The following is a 16105-nucleotide window of genomic DNA, read 5'->3' as shown; positions in this document are numbered from 1 at the left end:
GCACTCCCTCCGTAGATTCGCGCCGGCAAAACTGAGAGCCCCGCGAGCGCCCGCGACGTCGCGAGACGGGAAGTCCTCCACGAGGGGGCACCTGAGCCCAAACGTCGGGCTCTGACGTCACGCGCCGCTCGGCAGACCGCGTGTCCCCACGCGGACTCTCAAAAGGAGCTGCGATCGACTCGCGTGCGCGAGTGAACGCCGGGCTGCGGTCGAAGATGCGTCACTCGGCTTAGCGCTTCCTCCTCAACGGCAATTCGTCCGCTACGACGATGAGACGACTAGCGGCACGGTCGTCCTCGGTGTCTGCGACCGGGCAGCGGCCCCGTCTGCGCTGTGCTCTGGCGGCGTCGACGTCTCAGCGAGTTCCTTGAGCGGATTGAGCTTGTACTTTTAAAAAAGTGCTTCGGAATATATCTGACAGTTGTGCACGATTCGCGGCGGATACGTCACATGGCAGACGCCAGGTGGCATGTGAGGACGTTCGGCACTTGGCCTCTGCCTTGACCCTATTTTCGCCAGCGAGGAGATATAGACACAGTGCCTGCAAACTTTGCCGGGCGATGAAGTGCCATCCGGGTGCTCTCTTCCTGTTCATGCTGCTATCACTGCTAGGTGAGTCACTCATTCCCGATGCTTATAATTGAACGTGTCAACTATTTACCCCGTCCTACAAAAGTTGACGAATACGCTCACAGGCACAGTCGCTGTCGTGTGTTCATGTGTGTCCCTCTAATTAGTAACTATAAAAAATACCAACCCCCTATAAGCGGGTCTTGTAATTATTCAACAATACTTTGCACCCAGACATCGCTACTATGTTGCAAAGCCTGCAACGTCGACCTAGCGTAACCATACTCCCGACCCTGACTTTGTAGTACGTGCAGAAACATCGCTTGCGGAGCGCAAGCTACATTCTAGCGACAACCACAGACAGTGTGTGTGGGAGGATGCATGGCTTAAGGGGCATAAATTGTAATTTAGGAGAGGGCTCTCGCTGGGAGATAGCTTATGCGACCCTGCGGCCACTTGAAATTTGGCTTTCACGTGCGTGAACTGTCACTGCGACATAGTGCGAACTTCCGTCATGTTTTTTTTTTTCTTTTGATGCCTTTAATTTGTAAGGACAGCATACTATATAGCACAATAATAAATTGTTCTAGCTCCACAGCAGTGCTCGTGAAAAGAATGTGCTCCAGGCTAATGTTGGAATTTCAGGCGTACTGAAGAGCACTTGGGGGGAACGTGACAAAATTGCAATAACATGACAAAGCATTATATTGAGACAATAATGCAGCCGATGCTTTCGACAAGAGCCCAAACTGAAAAAAATATATACTCGCCGCGAACGATAATCTTCGGAAATTGGGCACAATTGCGATAATAGCCCGTGGAAGGCACCAGAGTCCTTTGCGTATGTACCCCCTTTTCATGGCACGACTTGAAGTTACTATATCTTAGTTGTTTGAGTTTGAGGACAGGGTTGTCTTGATCGTTTTGGATATTGCAGCGCAAGCGTAGCGGTCTGTGGTAAACCTATTCAAAGTGTTGCATTTCTGAAAAACCGGACAACTGGCCTTTACTCGTCTTAGAAATTGCTGGGTGTCCGATGCTGGGGCTCGAACGGCCAACTTCCCGCATCGGAGCCGTACGCTTTACCCACTGGGTGACGACCAACAAGTGCGTCAGTGCGTTGTATGTGTGGTTTTTGTTCGTTTGTACGCTATTTCACTACTGCACTCAATATGCAGTATAATAGGTTAAGCTTCAGAATTATTAATTTACTGTGCGAAATACATTCGGAATAGAGTTGCTGTGGAACATTGTACCTAGTCAATGCGACGCAAACCTTACTGAAATGCGCCTCATGCAGCTTCTGCATGACAAATTACTATAAGCATTTATTTACTTTTACTATGTTAGATGAAAAACCACATGATAAAAAAAATTGCGTAGCTTGCACTGGAGTCGCAATGCTAAAGAGACAGCGGAGCTGATGGGCACCTAACTAGTCCTGGATTTTGTGCTAGGCTAAGCGCTACCAAGGCATCCCAGCATTTTCCGGAATTTATTAATTCTTGGTCGATTATCGATTAGCTATTGATTGGATATCGATTGGCCATCTATGACTGACTAAGCTTAAGTAGTCCAAAACGTGCTTTGCTGGAATTAGCCAGGCTCGGCTTCTCTAGTTCACAGGAGTACGAGTATGTACCATTGCGCTTGTACCCTTTCTGTGTTACCGCCAGAATCCGCCCACATTTGCTGCACGCGACCCATGGACTAACGGTCGGCTTAAAAAACTCCGCTGTTCAAAAATGAAGAATAACGATGTGCCTATAGTAACTGTGATAACACTGCGTGAATGTGACGCTCCACGCTTCCCGTCCAAGCACGAACTGCACTACTAACGCCGAGGCGCTCTTGACAGACACTGACGCAGCGCGTACTTGACATAAAAATATCACGTCGGGAATGCGCCGCGATGTCGCCGTCAGTTTCGGTTTATGCAAGAGATACGGTTATGAGTGGCTATCCAGTGAATATGGCACGTCGTGGGCGCGAAACTAGATGCTGCCGTACCAAAAGTGAATGAAAGTTTTAAAAAAATGAAAACCCCGCCATTTTTTAAGCCATACAGGGCTTGAGAAAAGTCCCTACGCCTGCGATCTGCCGTCGCACCTTGCGGTTATGTTGCGTACCGTAAGGGAAACATATTCCGGCTGTCATTAACAAAATTACCACGTGTTTTATTTTGAAAAGCGAAACAGTCATGTAGGGTGAACTGTTAAAACTGTTTCTTGCGAAAAATATACTTCAAATAGGCGAGACGGCTAGGAAGAATAATACAGTAAATGCAAGCGCTTGCGCTACTTGAACAGAGTTTGAGCATCACAGTACATTCGGCATTCGCACTTGTGTAGTGAAAAGGCCGTCAAAGATTAATTTTTTTTTCTAATGGGCACAGAAAATAGTGTTTACGTGGTTTGCAGAGTGGCGAAAACCGCGCCATTTTTCATTGAGCTAAGGATGTCGATCTCGTGCATCCTGATCTGCGTACGGGACAACTAGCAACCGAAACGACTGGCAATCATCTCAACGCAAAATATTGCAGACATGGCCAAAGTCACTGAAGCATGCACCGAACGCGAAAGGCTTGGCTTTGGCAAATGACAAAGTAACTGAACATGCAGGTCGTTTGTAAGTCAGTCTAATCACTGCCTACTGAGCAGTACATGTGCCCGCCAATGCGATGCACGGTATTATTGGAAAGAACATCGCGACTAGCACTTGCAGTCATTTGCAATAAAGCTAAATTTTCAGATGGATGTCAGAATGTACTTACTTTGTTTATTTCACAATTTGAGAATCACGGTGGATCCGTTTTGCATCGCAGTTTTAGAGGTATCTTGACGTCTTGCTACCTGACTTACATTGATTAAATCTTCGAAATGCACTCAGAAGTGCTTGCAGTTATAGTGACAACTTACAAAATTCGTTTCTCCCATGGTACCGTTTGTACGATTCTTCCAAAAAAAAAAATAAGCTGGATGGGGCGTCTAGCACGAAAGAATAAATTTCTGTCTGCAGCTTCTTTCTGTGAACGTTCTTTCCCTTGGAAATAAAAAAGCGACTTGGGGTTTATAAGAAAAAGTAAAAGATTTCTTATCAATGAGATTATTGATATTTGGGCACTTGCATGGATGCAGCCGCGCAATCTTTCTGGCGAATGATCAGTGTTGTTGAAAACTGCTTGTACAAATGATTGTTTGTTTAGGTTGGAAATTGTCAAGCTGCTAAAATTTTGTTCTTTTTTGACAACACATAACGCAGAAATACCGCGTTTCGCACGCTAAAATATCTCGTTCCGGCACAGAATCTCAGAATCGAAGTTTCACCGAATTGCAGCAGAGGTCAAGTTTAATATTTCCTGATAGGCTAGTGCCGTGTTTCGCTAGTTGATAGCTACGACACTTCCGCCACATATTAATAGCAAAAGTTAATATGTTTTCGCGGGCGGGCTTATACACGGGAAGAAATGTCACACAATTAAAACTTCACACAATTAAAACTCTTCACATTTTTTTCTCGTTATTTTGGGGAGGTGGTCCTTCTGTATAGCTTTAGTAATATGTTTCACTTGAATTACACGCGTAATAGGAGATATTCAAGGTGCAGAGTGGCCTGAAAACATCGGCCTTGTCTGCCATCTTGTGCAACGGCTTAGTCGCGAGGCGACTGTATTCTGTGAGGTTCGGCGACCTTTGCCGTGCCGCCATTCAGGTCTGCAAATTGGGACAATCGCCCTAATCGTCCGATGAATAAAGAAATACTAACCTCTCTGTTCTGATACAAAGCAACGAAGCCATGCATGCATTTGTACTGTTGGACATCCGTCCGCACGGCATTGACAAGAAGGCTACTGCTTTGAAAACAAAACCTGCGTCCAGCCTCTCTAGCAGCGACGTGCACTACGAACTTGAGCTAAGTGCCCTGAAAAATGACTGATTCATTCTCGAATTTCCACGTTAAGCCTCTAAAACCACCTTGCCTTGAATATGAATGCCCCGGTTTCGTTCCGCGGCTTGTGAAAAAAAAAACGATGCTTCATTAATACGGCTCCTTACTCGCAACTAATGAGAACTGTGGTCCCTCTGTTCGCAGTGTATTCTCGCTTCGCGTGTTGAAAATTACATTGCGCAAGTGAGGTCGCACAAGCCTGCCCCGTGAGAACGAGGGACGGACTTGTTCTGCAAGTTGGATGTCAGGACTTGGTTCCGTGAGCTGGGTTCATCCATTTGCTGCCGCACGTCATCAGTTCTCGCCCGAGGCGGCGTTGCGCGCGTTTTCTCTCACTCGCGCTCTGTGCAAGGCCTAATTATTGCGCTGATTTTGTGTCGGTAGCTTGAGGTCTCCACTGTTCACAGGCGTTCCGGCTGGACGCACAGCGTATTAAACCAATAATGGGCAACCCTGCAAGCACGCGGACCCTCAATTCAAATGCCTAAAACGCATTAACACAAAGTGATTTAATGCCCACAGAAACTACGCAAAGAAACATGCACATTACGGGGAAACAGCGCGAGTGAAGCCATGCCAAAAAGATCAAGTTCAGACCCGTTTAGGCGCGTGCGTATACGATGGAACAGCATCCTGCGTGGTAAAGCAGCGACAACTTGAGGATAGAGCGCTCGGGACCACGTATATATCTACCATTGTTGCGCTGCTGGCAATATGTGCATTATCAATGCGCATTCACGCTGACGTAGTAATTGGTGTTCAATTTTCCCGCCTTGTCATAACCTGCTGCAAAAAATTTGCTGAGGTGTTTCAAATACTGAGTCAGTAAATGTCAATAATAAAAGCTCACGACGCGTTTTTATATTTTGTGAAAGGCGCATATTTTCTTGAATAAGAATTAAAATACAATTTTTGTAAACATCTCGCTGTGGTTTTAGAGCCAATCTGGAACATATGCTATGGGAATGTCGAGCATAACAAACAATAATAGGGACGCAGCCTCTCGCGATCGCCTCCTCGTGCGCTGGGAGACTGTGTTGCTCAGCTGTGCCCTTGACGATCAACTTTGGGCTGTCCAGCGGGCCGAGGAAGCCACCAGGACTCAAGAACTCCTGGCCGTCACCTAGGCGGAACCATTCGCCCATCCCACAAACTCACAGGGCCTTTCAATAAAGTTCTTTGACTGACTGACGGATTTCGCTGTCGCCAGGAGAGTTTTTTTTTTCACTCCGACTGGTAAAAATCTACTGCAAAATGTATGCCGCAGCATTCCGCGAATTGATTTTTATTCGATTTGCGTAATGTATTGTAGCCGCTAAAATTATAGAAGTTTTCTAAGTGAATTGTTATAAAAGAGTAGTGTTTCCGCACATACACACACCCATACATTTAAAAAAATGTGCGGAAGTTAGCTTTGCTCTTGAGCAGAGAGAGAGAGAGAGAGAAATAGAACAGAGGAAAGGCAGGGAGGTTAACAAGACGCACGTCCGGTTTGCTACCCTGCACTGGGAAAAGGGGGTATAGGGATGAAAAGAGAGAGAAAGGAACTAGGGAGAGCTCAGTTTCGCGCACATTTGAAGCTTCGCACGAAGTCTACAGACGGTCGCCAAGACCTGTCGACTTGAAGTAGTGCAACAAGGCTTTCGTGGCTTTCTGTGCCATCGACGCGTACGGCCATGGTCCAAGGATCTTCATTTCCGAGAATGGTCGAGAGTCCAGCCGGTTCAATGCTGTCCGGAGAGCTTCACGCTCGACGTCGCAGAAATTTAGGCAAAGCTTGGCGTGTGAAAAATCTTACTAGAGTAATTTTTTTGTCAATTTTTCGGATGGGGTTGCGTGGGGTAGTATTTCACTAATTGTAATAAAGACACAACAAACCGAGATATAAATTAATTGCCAGTCTTACCAGCTAGCGCCCAGTCCGCAACGGCGATTGCGTCGGCGTATCACTGTTTAACTCTCGATTTAGATTTCAGGCTTGATTTTTTTGTTGCCCACTACTGAAAAAAAACAACCCCGGATTGTTGCCGGCGTTGCCATTGATCGCTTGCTTCGAATATAGCAGCGAACAGCAGTAGTAGGACACCACAAAACGAGGATGATGCAGCAGATCGGCCTTTATAGCTATGCTGTCAAGCGAGCAGTTTCGTTTTGCCGTGCCGTTGCCAAGATGGCGGACGGCGCTTAGCGGCAAGCCCATAGATGGCGCTTGACATTTTGAATATCGCCCATACAGAAATGTAAGCGTTATCCATACCCTTCTTCGTCAATAGGAGATTGCAAATACGACGACGAGCGACACATGATTCAACATGGTCTAGCTGTTCACGTCGTTGAAATTAACGACGCCAGTGCTCATTTATTATTGCTATGGTTGACACCCCTGCATGCAGCACGTACAAATGTGACGAGACAGTTTTCGCTAGACGGTAAAATTGGTAACGTCATATTCATCGTTAAATCTCTGGAGAACCTCCCGATATCTCAAACAACCGTCCTATGCAAACTACTGGCAAACATTTCATCTGCCATTGTTCAGCACTCGTAGACTAAGATTTCATTTTGGCTAGCTGACACAGCCCTAAGAAAGAATTACCTTGCGAAATATAACTCACTGAGCTGACTACCTATTTCGGAGCATGAGTAAAACAAAGCGAATAGATTGCTTAGCAATCAATTATCCGAAAACATTGGATCGAGTTGCTTGTCCTCGCCTAATTGCTATGCTGTCATCACCAAACCTGCACGCTGAGACCTAGAGGCTGCACCTTATGTCCGGACTGTAAAGTACCGGCGAACACCTCTGCCCCGCCAACCCTTAATGATCGTAGTCAAGAGGAGCGTATAATTATGCGAAAATAAATACGTTTGCACAAAACCCAAGCGATTTTCATAGACCATTAATCATCCACCTTTGGGAGCTGTCAATCGATGTGCCTAATGGCAGGGTTGTGGGCCTTTTGTTCTTGTTTGCCTAAACAATGGTGCGCATTCTCACGTATAGCATAAAATTTGGCTGGATGATGTCATTACTTATCATAAAGTACACGCACTTGCTGACCGCATTGCTGTTTAGATAAAATTTGTGCATATACGTAACGGGTTGTAATGATCACGCATAGCGATTTACAGGTTGTTACCCTTATTAGGAAGAAATGAAAGCTACTGACTTTTTTGCTGGGCCCTTTGGTTTTCCTTACCTAACGATGATCTGCATTCTAATAATGTATAGCATAACGCTTTGCTGGATGATTTTATTAGCTATCATAAGGTACACGCACTTGCTGACTGCATTGTTGTTTAGGTAAACGTTATGCATGTACGTAACAGGTTATTATCATAACGCATAACGGTTATTATTAACAGGTTTATTATTATAGAGAAATTTGACTTACTTTATGTCGCAGTTCATTCGGGTCGGTTTGTCCGTACTCGCTTAACAGCACCTATTCGGCCATACTAATGCATTCCATTCGTCAACTTTAGTGGCTTTAGCAATGGTCTTCGTGAAAATATTAAGGATAATTCGTGATCCAGAAAGCATTGGGGGCCAGAATTCACAAACATTTTCGTTTGGGAATTCTCTTTCTCGTTAGCCGACCATCTCCGCTTATTATATCTGCAGCATCAGAATTGGCTAACATTTCTTCGTACGAATTATTTCAACGTGAGCGCTTTTTACAGGGAAGCTGTTTCTGCGGACCCTATGCCGTCGTATTTTCGCTAATACCCACGTGACCTAGCGGGAGAGGAGAGGGAAAGAAGATCTCAACCCTGTGAGAATGCTGGGAGAGGGTGCAGATCAAAAGGGGAACGGGGAGGGGGGTTGACGTAAGTCGCGCCATCCAATACTCGCGTTGGATGGTGAGAGCGTGAGTCGTGCCAAGCAATGGTGGTGTACGAAAAAAGTAGGTCGACGGAGGAGTGGGGTGTGAGAGGAGTTAGCGTTAGCGTTGGTTGCATATACGGAGCTTTGGTCAAGGACTCTTGTCTGGGAACGTTGTACAATAGCGTGAAGAACGCGCTAAGAACGCCGTTGCCCATGAACGCCGACGCGTCCCATATCCCGCAACAAGCGCCGTTCACAGACTCGTTGTTCAGCCATCATCACGGAGTAGAAGGGATGGTGATTTTTTCTGAATACGGGCATAGAAACGTCTTCGACCTCTCACCATGATACGTATGAACCATGCAAAATGTATTTACTGTTATTAGCTTATAGAAAATCATGCATTTTCCCTTGTTTTGTTCCAAGCTGTGCAACATCGTAAAGCCATTGTAGCGCAAATAAGACACACGGAAAAATATAGACAACTGGTCATCCCGGGCGTCACACTGGCAACCATATGCATGCGCACGGGGGGGGGGGGGGGGGGGGAGCAGGTGGGGCAGCCGCCCCCTCTAATCATCTAGGGGGGGGGGGGAGGGGGCGCAAAGTTGGCCCCATGTTTTGCTCAGTTGCGGCGGTCCTGTTGTTAAAGGGGCACTAAATGGAAACATAAGGCTCGTGCGGACTGCTGCAAGAACCACCATTACAGAAACCTCGTAGTACTGATTTCGTACCAGGAGAATGCTTAATTTAAAGAAAAACGCGTTTTCCTAGATTGCAACTGCCCGCTACCGAGCTGGAAGGCGTCTAACGTAGCATTCGACATTCCCGCCTTTGGCCGCCAACAACGTTCCCCGGTATAACATAGCGCTAGAAAAACTCGCAGCAATACTTACTGCTACGCTTGTTTGCGTACGCTGCTGGTATTGCGATATTTTCCCCAGATAGAATAACACCAATGAGGTGACCCGGATATTATTGTGCAGTGTGCATGTCATCCATGTGTTGCCGGGGCAAAGCCGCTCCATATGTGTGTCGCAATTTGGTGAGCCTCTGTTTATCCTGCCAAAGTGCCACGCCTTCGAAATGCGACACGATCGACCCATGTATACCGTGAAATGCGCTGAACGAGCTCAACAGTTGGTAGCGCTCTAATTGGAATAGTTAAAATATAGCATAGAGAAAGATGCTGCGTTTTGCTTCTACTGTCGCGCTTTTCCGCAGCAGAGTTCAGCGTCGAAGGGTCATTCAGATCCAGCATTCGTCTCCGTTGGCTTCAACAGATGGAAGAAAGCCGTAGAGAAGTTCAGGCTTCATGGAAAGTCCGACAGTCACTTAAATAGCATCCTATGCTGGAACTCTTACAAAAAATGCAAATCTGTAGGTGAACTTCTAATGAGTATCACGAGACGCGTGTCGTTTTGAGAGAAGAAAAACGAAAAAGAAACCGAGAACTTTTACAGCGTTTTGTTGACGTCGTGATTCTACTCGCGAAGAGTGGCAGGCCCTTTAAACGCCATAAGGAAAGCGAGGAAAGCACAGAAAGAGGTTTGTTCCTAGAGATCGTTAATCTCTTGAAGCAATATGATCCTGTTTTGCAAGCTCACCTTGATTCTGGACCGAAAAATGCTTTGTATGCAGAAGAATCTCATTGAGGCACTGCATTCTGCCATGATGCAATCAATAATTCACTGCCTGGAATTCAAAACTGTGTCTCTCATATGCGATGAGACTAGTGACTGTGGACACCACGAGCAGTTGTCTGTTGTAATAAGGTACTTCAGTGAGGAGAATAACCGGCCCGTAGAAGTGTTCACCGCACTACAGCGACTTCTTAGTGTTCACAGCAGCTCAATATTCTCGGCACTGGAGCGAGTTCTAGGTGTTCCCAAAATCACATGGACATAAGTGAACTCTGTTTGCTTCGATGGCGCTGCTGCCATGCCAGGGCACATTTCAGGGGTGCAAGCCAAATGCAAAGAGAAAAACAACAGAATATTATACGTCCATCGTTACGCTCACTGTTTGAATCTGGCTCTCGTTGATGCCTGTTTGTCAAAGGTCGAGTAAAAAATGTTTTTTTTATTTCTTCGGCACCTTGCAGCTAGCATACAACTTCATAGAATCTAGCCCAGTGCGTCACGCAATGTTTGAGCATATATCTTCGGCGTTAGGCACAGGTCTAACCACGCTAAAATCTTTGTCCACAACCAGATGGGCTTGCCGGGCAGAAGCCGTCAAAGCAGTGCGGGATAACTACTGCACCTTGGTAGACGCTGTAGAGGAAATCATGGAAAACACGCAGCATTCGGAAACGCGAGCAAAAGCAAAAGGACTTCTCGCGTAACTGGAAAGCTTCGAGTTTCAATTCTGTATGGAAATGGCCCATCCTGTGCTGCAGATGGTCCTCAAGGTTAGCCGCATCCTCCGGGACCCAAAAACAAATCTTCTTACTGTGTTCCAGGGAGTGAAACATCTCCGAGAAGCTCTCAAGGAAATGAGGCTGGACGAGAGTACATTTACAAAGGTGTTTCAAGGTGCCACATAGATATGCCAGACTCGCGGGATCAGTATTCCTGCTGTGAGACAGGAAAGTGTATAGACGCGCAGACGTGAACTTCGCCAGTCAGTTTTTTTCACGAAACAAAGGAGGAAGAACTCTGAGTCAACTTTTTTACCCCATGCTTGATGCTTTCCTTGAAGAAAGTGAGGCAAGATTCACGCAGGAGACCATCGTTCTCATATCTGCGATAATGAACATTCTGCGCCTCACTGCCAATGACGAGGAGATAGACGTTGTCACTAAGTATTTTGACGTGGAGTCTGACAGCTTGCGGGCTGAGCTCCGCTTACTGAAGGCATAGGTTAGCACAGAGCACATAAAGCTCGGTGACTGTAATGAATGGCTAGACTGGTTGCAACAAAATGGCCTAGGAGCGTTAGATTATAAGGACTTTTTAAAATCCTTAAAGGCTTTGCAGTTGTCCGTGTGACTAGCTGCTCATGCGAGCGGACGTTTTCAATGCTCGACATTGTGAAAGGAAAGCTGATATCAACTATGAGTCATGACCGGCTTCGGTGGCTTCTTTTAGCGTTCGTTGGGCAACAGACTGCATTGTCAAGTTCTGAGTCAGTCATTGAACAGTTCGCGACAAAATCGCGTAGATTTTTGCTTTAGACTTTTCACGATTGGTGAAAAGTACTATATCTCCCCCGTGCTACACATTTTTAGTAATCTAGTCATAAAGTATTTTACCACCACATAACATATCCGCTAGTTTGTATAATGTTTGTTGAGCATGACAGAATGCGTGCGTGTTATCTTGTGCAAAAAAGGAATTGTATCCCTTGTTTCTATTACATGTGTCTATCAAGCGCCAGAAAGTAAGATTATCAACTGTACATTTGGATGCTCAGAAGAAAAAAAATGGCATGTCATAGCAATTATCTTCAATAATTACTAAATATTGTAACTTGTTGTTTCTCGTATTTTTAATCTGCGGTATATTCTCGTGCTTTTAAGCGTTGCCATTACGTTGTGTATTGGGTGGCGTTTTTCGTCCTCTGCACGTACGTTGCAGATGCCATATGGCAGCTTTCGCCATGGGTAGGTGCACCCAAGCGTTTGCCCTGTATGTATACTATATTTTCCATACTAGCAGAGTCACGTTGAGGCAGTATTTTTAAATATTTTGTGCTGTTAAAGATGCCATATGTGTCGTATCTTTCTTTGGTTTAGAAAGAATAAAAATTCTTTGTACGCGCGTTGTGTCACTGACTGCCTCAGCTGCGCAGGGACTGCCTTTCTTTGCGGACGTTCCACAAGAAAGTGAAACCAACCGCTTAATAATATTTTGTATATGTTACAATTCAATATTGTTGAAATAAACGTTTCATAACCATATCTCGTCTGAGCACTACAATATGAGCGGAAGGACATCAGTGGGAGTGCGTTGATAGAAAAGGGGGGAAGGGGCGCCATGGCGTTTTAATCTGTAACTTGCGGCCGTTCGGTCCTGACCAGGCCTAAAGATTGCAAGAACTTCGTGACAGAAAGGCATTGGGATAGAAAGGCTGAATATAATTTTGCACAGAGCGAGAATAAAACTTAAACTTTTGCGAAGCAGGGCTGCCGTAGGATATTTATGAAATACAAGGCATCAGGCTCCAACCAATGGCGCTTTGTCACATGACAAGTTGCATACGTCATTCACATTACGCTTCCGTCTTTGCAGGTATTCAAACTTTTTTTAGTATGGGCACCCTAAGTCGTTGCTCGTGTACTTTTGATTGCCTATCAATGATGTAGACTCGATAATTGGCAATTACACTTACCATTCGGACTCCTGTAGTAAGATCTCGGTTATAAAGTGAATGCATTTTTCTGTCCCGTTTGGTCACGCAGGGGCACTGCCAAGTTTCTATGCAGAAATGCCATGTTAAAACAGTGGGCCCTCGTTAACGTTTAGGGGTCCGCGTTTGCAAAAGTTTACTAACCTAAGACTATTCCTTCATTTGTTGGCATTAGGCCTCCCACCACTCATCGTATTGAAAAGATCGCAAGGGCAGTCGCTAATTGCGGATGGTACTCACGAAGGGTTCTTTGAAAGTTCGGGGTTATTAGCAAAACTGTTTAGTGAAAAACACGGCTGGTCGTTAAAAGCAGTAAGCCGGCCGATGTAGAATCACAGAGTGACAGAGGAAGGACGGATCATAGGACCGCAAGGATATTAGCCAGACTCAGAATGATTCGTTACCCTGCACTGAGAAATGGGAACAATCGCGTGGTACCCAATACGCAAGACCATTGCAAAGCAGAAGGCATTTCGCTGTCCACGCACAAACACAAGTGCCATCGCTGTAAACCTAAGTGACTTCACCTTGTAATGCCACCTTGCCCAAACTTAACTGTTACACAGTGCCTGTCGAGGCTCTTTTGTTGAATTTTTGATTTTCAGAAGTTGTGAAACGACTTAGGTATACGCAGCACTGAAAACGTACTTACATTTAGATGCATACACAAGAAACAAGCCGACTTTGGTGATAGCTGATCCTAGAACTGCTGTATAAGTTTTGGCGCACCTGGTCAATAACGTCGCTAACAGCCATGGGTCCTGGGACCGCCATGGCCTTCTGCCTCTTCGTTTCTTAATCCCTAATGCAGCTCCCTAAGGGGATGAAGAAAATAGCGTCTTTTCCTCTGCGCAATCGCTCGCTCTCTTTCATCGTTGTGGTGGAAATGGTGCGGCACTTGCTATGATAATGCCTGTGACTAAAATTTTTTATCATACAACAGTTAGGACCAGTCTAAGGAGGAGGCCTGCTAAAAACAGTATTGTCTGATCTGCAGCTTTCCCGAAAAAGAGCTATTAGGCTACGCTGACTATGTGAGCTTGGTATAGTGTTAACATTGTCCATGTACTTTTATGCCGACACATATCCGCCAATTCAGAACTGAAGAAAGAAATCCTATATCACGAAAGAAACAAACAAAAAATCAAACTCAACGCATCTCATATGTACCACATAGTGCTCAAACTTCTTTTTGAATAAGCTTACTGTTCGAGTGTTTTCGCTTTTCTTCCAGAAATAAAGGCACTGCTCTACAACTCAAACACGCATCGCAGAATTTTTCTTAGCCTTTACCGGTGCCTGGCCTGTGTTTGCTTGACTCCAGCTGTGTGCACAGACCTAATATCGAACTGGAGGCAACACTGTCGTGACACGGATGTGTAAACACAAGGAGCCACTGGGAAATCTTAGTTTGTTTCCGCATGCTATATCGCGTTGTTTGAACGACCTAGATTCTTTCGTTATATACATCCCACTATCATTCACAAGAACGCGGGTGAGGCAAATAGCGTGCCAGACTCATGCATACTGACTTATTTACTTGCTGCTGTTTGCTAGATATACTTCGCCTAGGTAAGAAAAGCTATATTTCACCAGTCAGCTTTGCGTTCTAAACCAAAGAGGAAAGCAAAATGAAAAGAAACGACTTAAAACACAACGAGCTATCCGCAAACATGAAGGTAAATAACCGACTAGGCAACCAGGCTACTACGTTGTCTGTTGATCGTGCGGAACGCTTCTTCCAAGAGCGCATATACGCTTGGATACATAAAAAAGTCATATGAAATGTGCAAATTAACGTACACAAAATTACCCGCCTTGGTGGCGCAGTAGCTATGTCATTGCGCGATACTAAGCCCGAGGGTGCGGGATAGAATCCCGGCCGTGACGGCCGCATTTTAATGTCGCTGAAATGCAAAAACGCCCGTGTACCTTGCATTAGAATCACGTTAAAGAACTCCCGGTAGTCAAAATTAATCTGGAGTCCCTCACTACGGCGTGCCTCATATTTTAATCGTGGTTTTGACATGTAAAACCCCAGAATTTAATTACCATGCACAAAATTAACGATATACTCATATTCTGAAGCTGACGGACCCGAGTTGCCCTTTATCATACCTACTGAAATGTACTTTCCTGCGGCTGGAAATTCCGTTATATAAGAGCTTGAGCAGCTGTTTTTTCACAATGATGACAAGTGCAACTGCATCTCTTGTAGTAAACTTGGAAAGCGCATGACCATCATCATCATCATTATTCTGTTTTTATGTCCACTGCAGCAAAAAGGCATCTCCCAGCTATGTTTGCCTACCCCTGTCTGGCGCCAGCTGACACCAACCTATGCATTTTGCTTGATCCAAAGGACAGCGTAATGTTAGGGCAGCCAGTATCAGTTACAGCTCTATTATAACACTTTTTTGTGTATGTTGCAAAGCAACTCCTTATTTAATACCCCCAAGCAAGATGTATAAGAAAATGATACGAAGTAAAACAAATGTCAGGTGAGTGACTACAAATACTGCTATGATTCGCCACTACGTTTTCTACACATCATTCTTGTAGCGATCGATTACAGAAGAAATAGCCGACGCCTTTGGAAACGCCGCCGCTTGCAGTTATTAATTTTTAAACAAAGTTATGTCACACGCACCTGTGTGAAGAAGGCAGTAAGTTAGTAGGGACTCTTCCACTGTTACTGTGATTTTTCAAGCCACAGCTCTGTGAACCAAGTCTTTACCTGCTGAGTCCATGAAGCTCGCATATTTAAGGAGAGCTGCCCTTTATTAGGAAAAAAAAATTATTTGCGACCGCAGTGATTGTGAGGGCTCACAATAAAACGAGAACCGGTGAGTCAGGTGATATACTAGATTCGTGTTGTCGGTGACGCTATGAGAATGCGTAGACGTAAGTGCGTTTCTTGCGTAAGCTGTCTTAATAGTTGCCTGTAGGGCAGTTAACCCAATACCAAGTGGTCAGCCTTTCCTTTTCACTTCTTTGGCTTTTGATTCTTACCTTTAAAAAAATTCGCTGTGAAGTACGACGCTTCGGTACCACGTGATTGACTTCACTCTTAATGTGTGCGTCCGCTGCTACGTCTTCTGCTAAGCGTCATATTTTCAAGTGGTCATCAAAAACATTTTAATATTTTAGTTCATTCATTACTATTATTAGCGGCTTCTCTAAGAATGTTCGCTGCATTCACTTCTGAGCAGTGCTTCCGAAATCACACTTTTTTTTACGCAAACTCGAAAACCAGTCGGAGTTCTTGGCTGACATAGCTGTAATGGCTATGTCAGCCAGATTCAGATTTCAAAGATTTCAAATAATGTCTTTCATCTAGATGCTAACGTCTCCTCTGCAATGGCTTCCTCGAGGTAACGTATTAATGCCTGTCTACCAAGTAAT

At 45.1% G+C, this 16105-nt stretch overlaps 1 protein-coding gene across 1 annotated transcript in view; it reads left to right on the top strand.

Annotated features, from left to right (window-relative positions):
- The first annotated feature begins 201 nt into the window (after window positions 1-201).
- LOC119455506 (uncharacterized) overlaps window positions 202-16105 on the top strand; it is a 50018-nt gene continuing 34114 nt past the window's right edge. The window contains exon 1 of the mRNA XM_037716916.2: window positions 202-612. Coding sequence (XP_037572844.1) covers window positions 561-612 — 52 coding nt within the window. The 5' untranslated portion in view covers window positions 202-560. The remainder of the gene's footprint in view (window positions 613-16105) is intronic.

This window comes from Dermacentor silvarum, chromosome 6 (assembly GCF_013339745.2).
Source record: "Dermacentor silvarum isolate Dsil-2018 chromosome 6, BIME_Dsil_1.4, whole genome shotgun sequence".
Classification (NCBI taxonomy): Eukaryota; Metazoa; Arthropoda; class Arachnida; order Ixodida; family Ixodidae; genus Dermacentor; species Dermacentor silvarum.
Note: the sequence above shows the minus strand (reverse complement) of the source record. Positions and strands in the feature narration are given on the sequence as shown.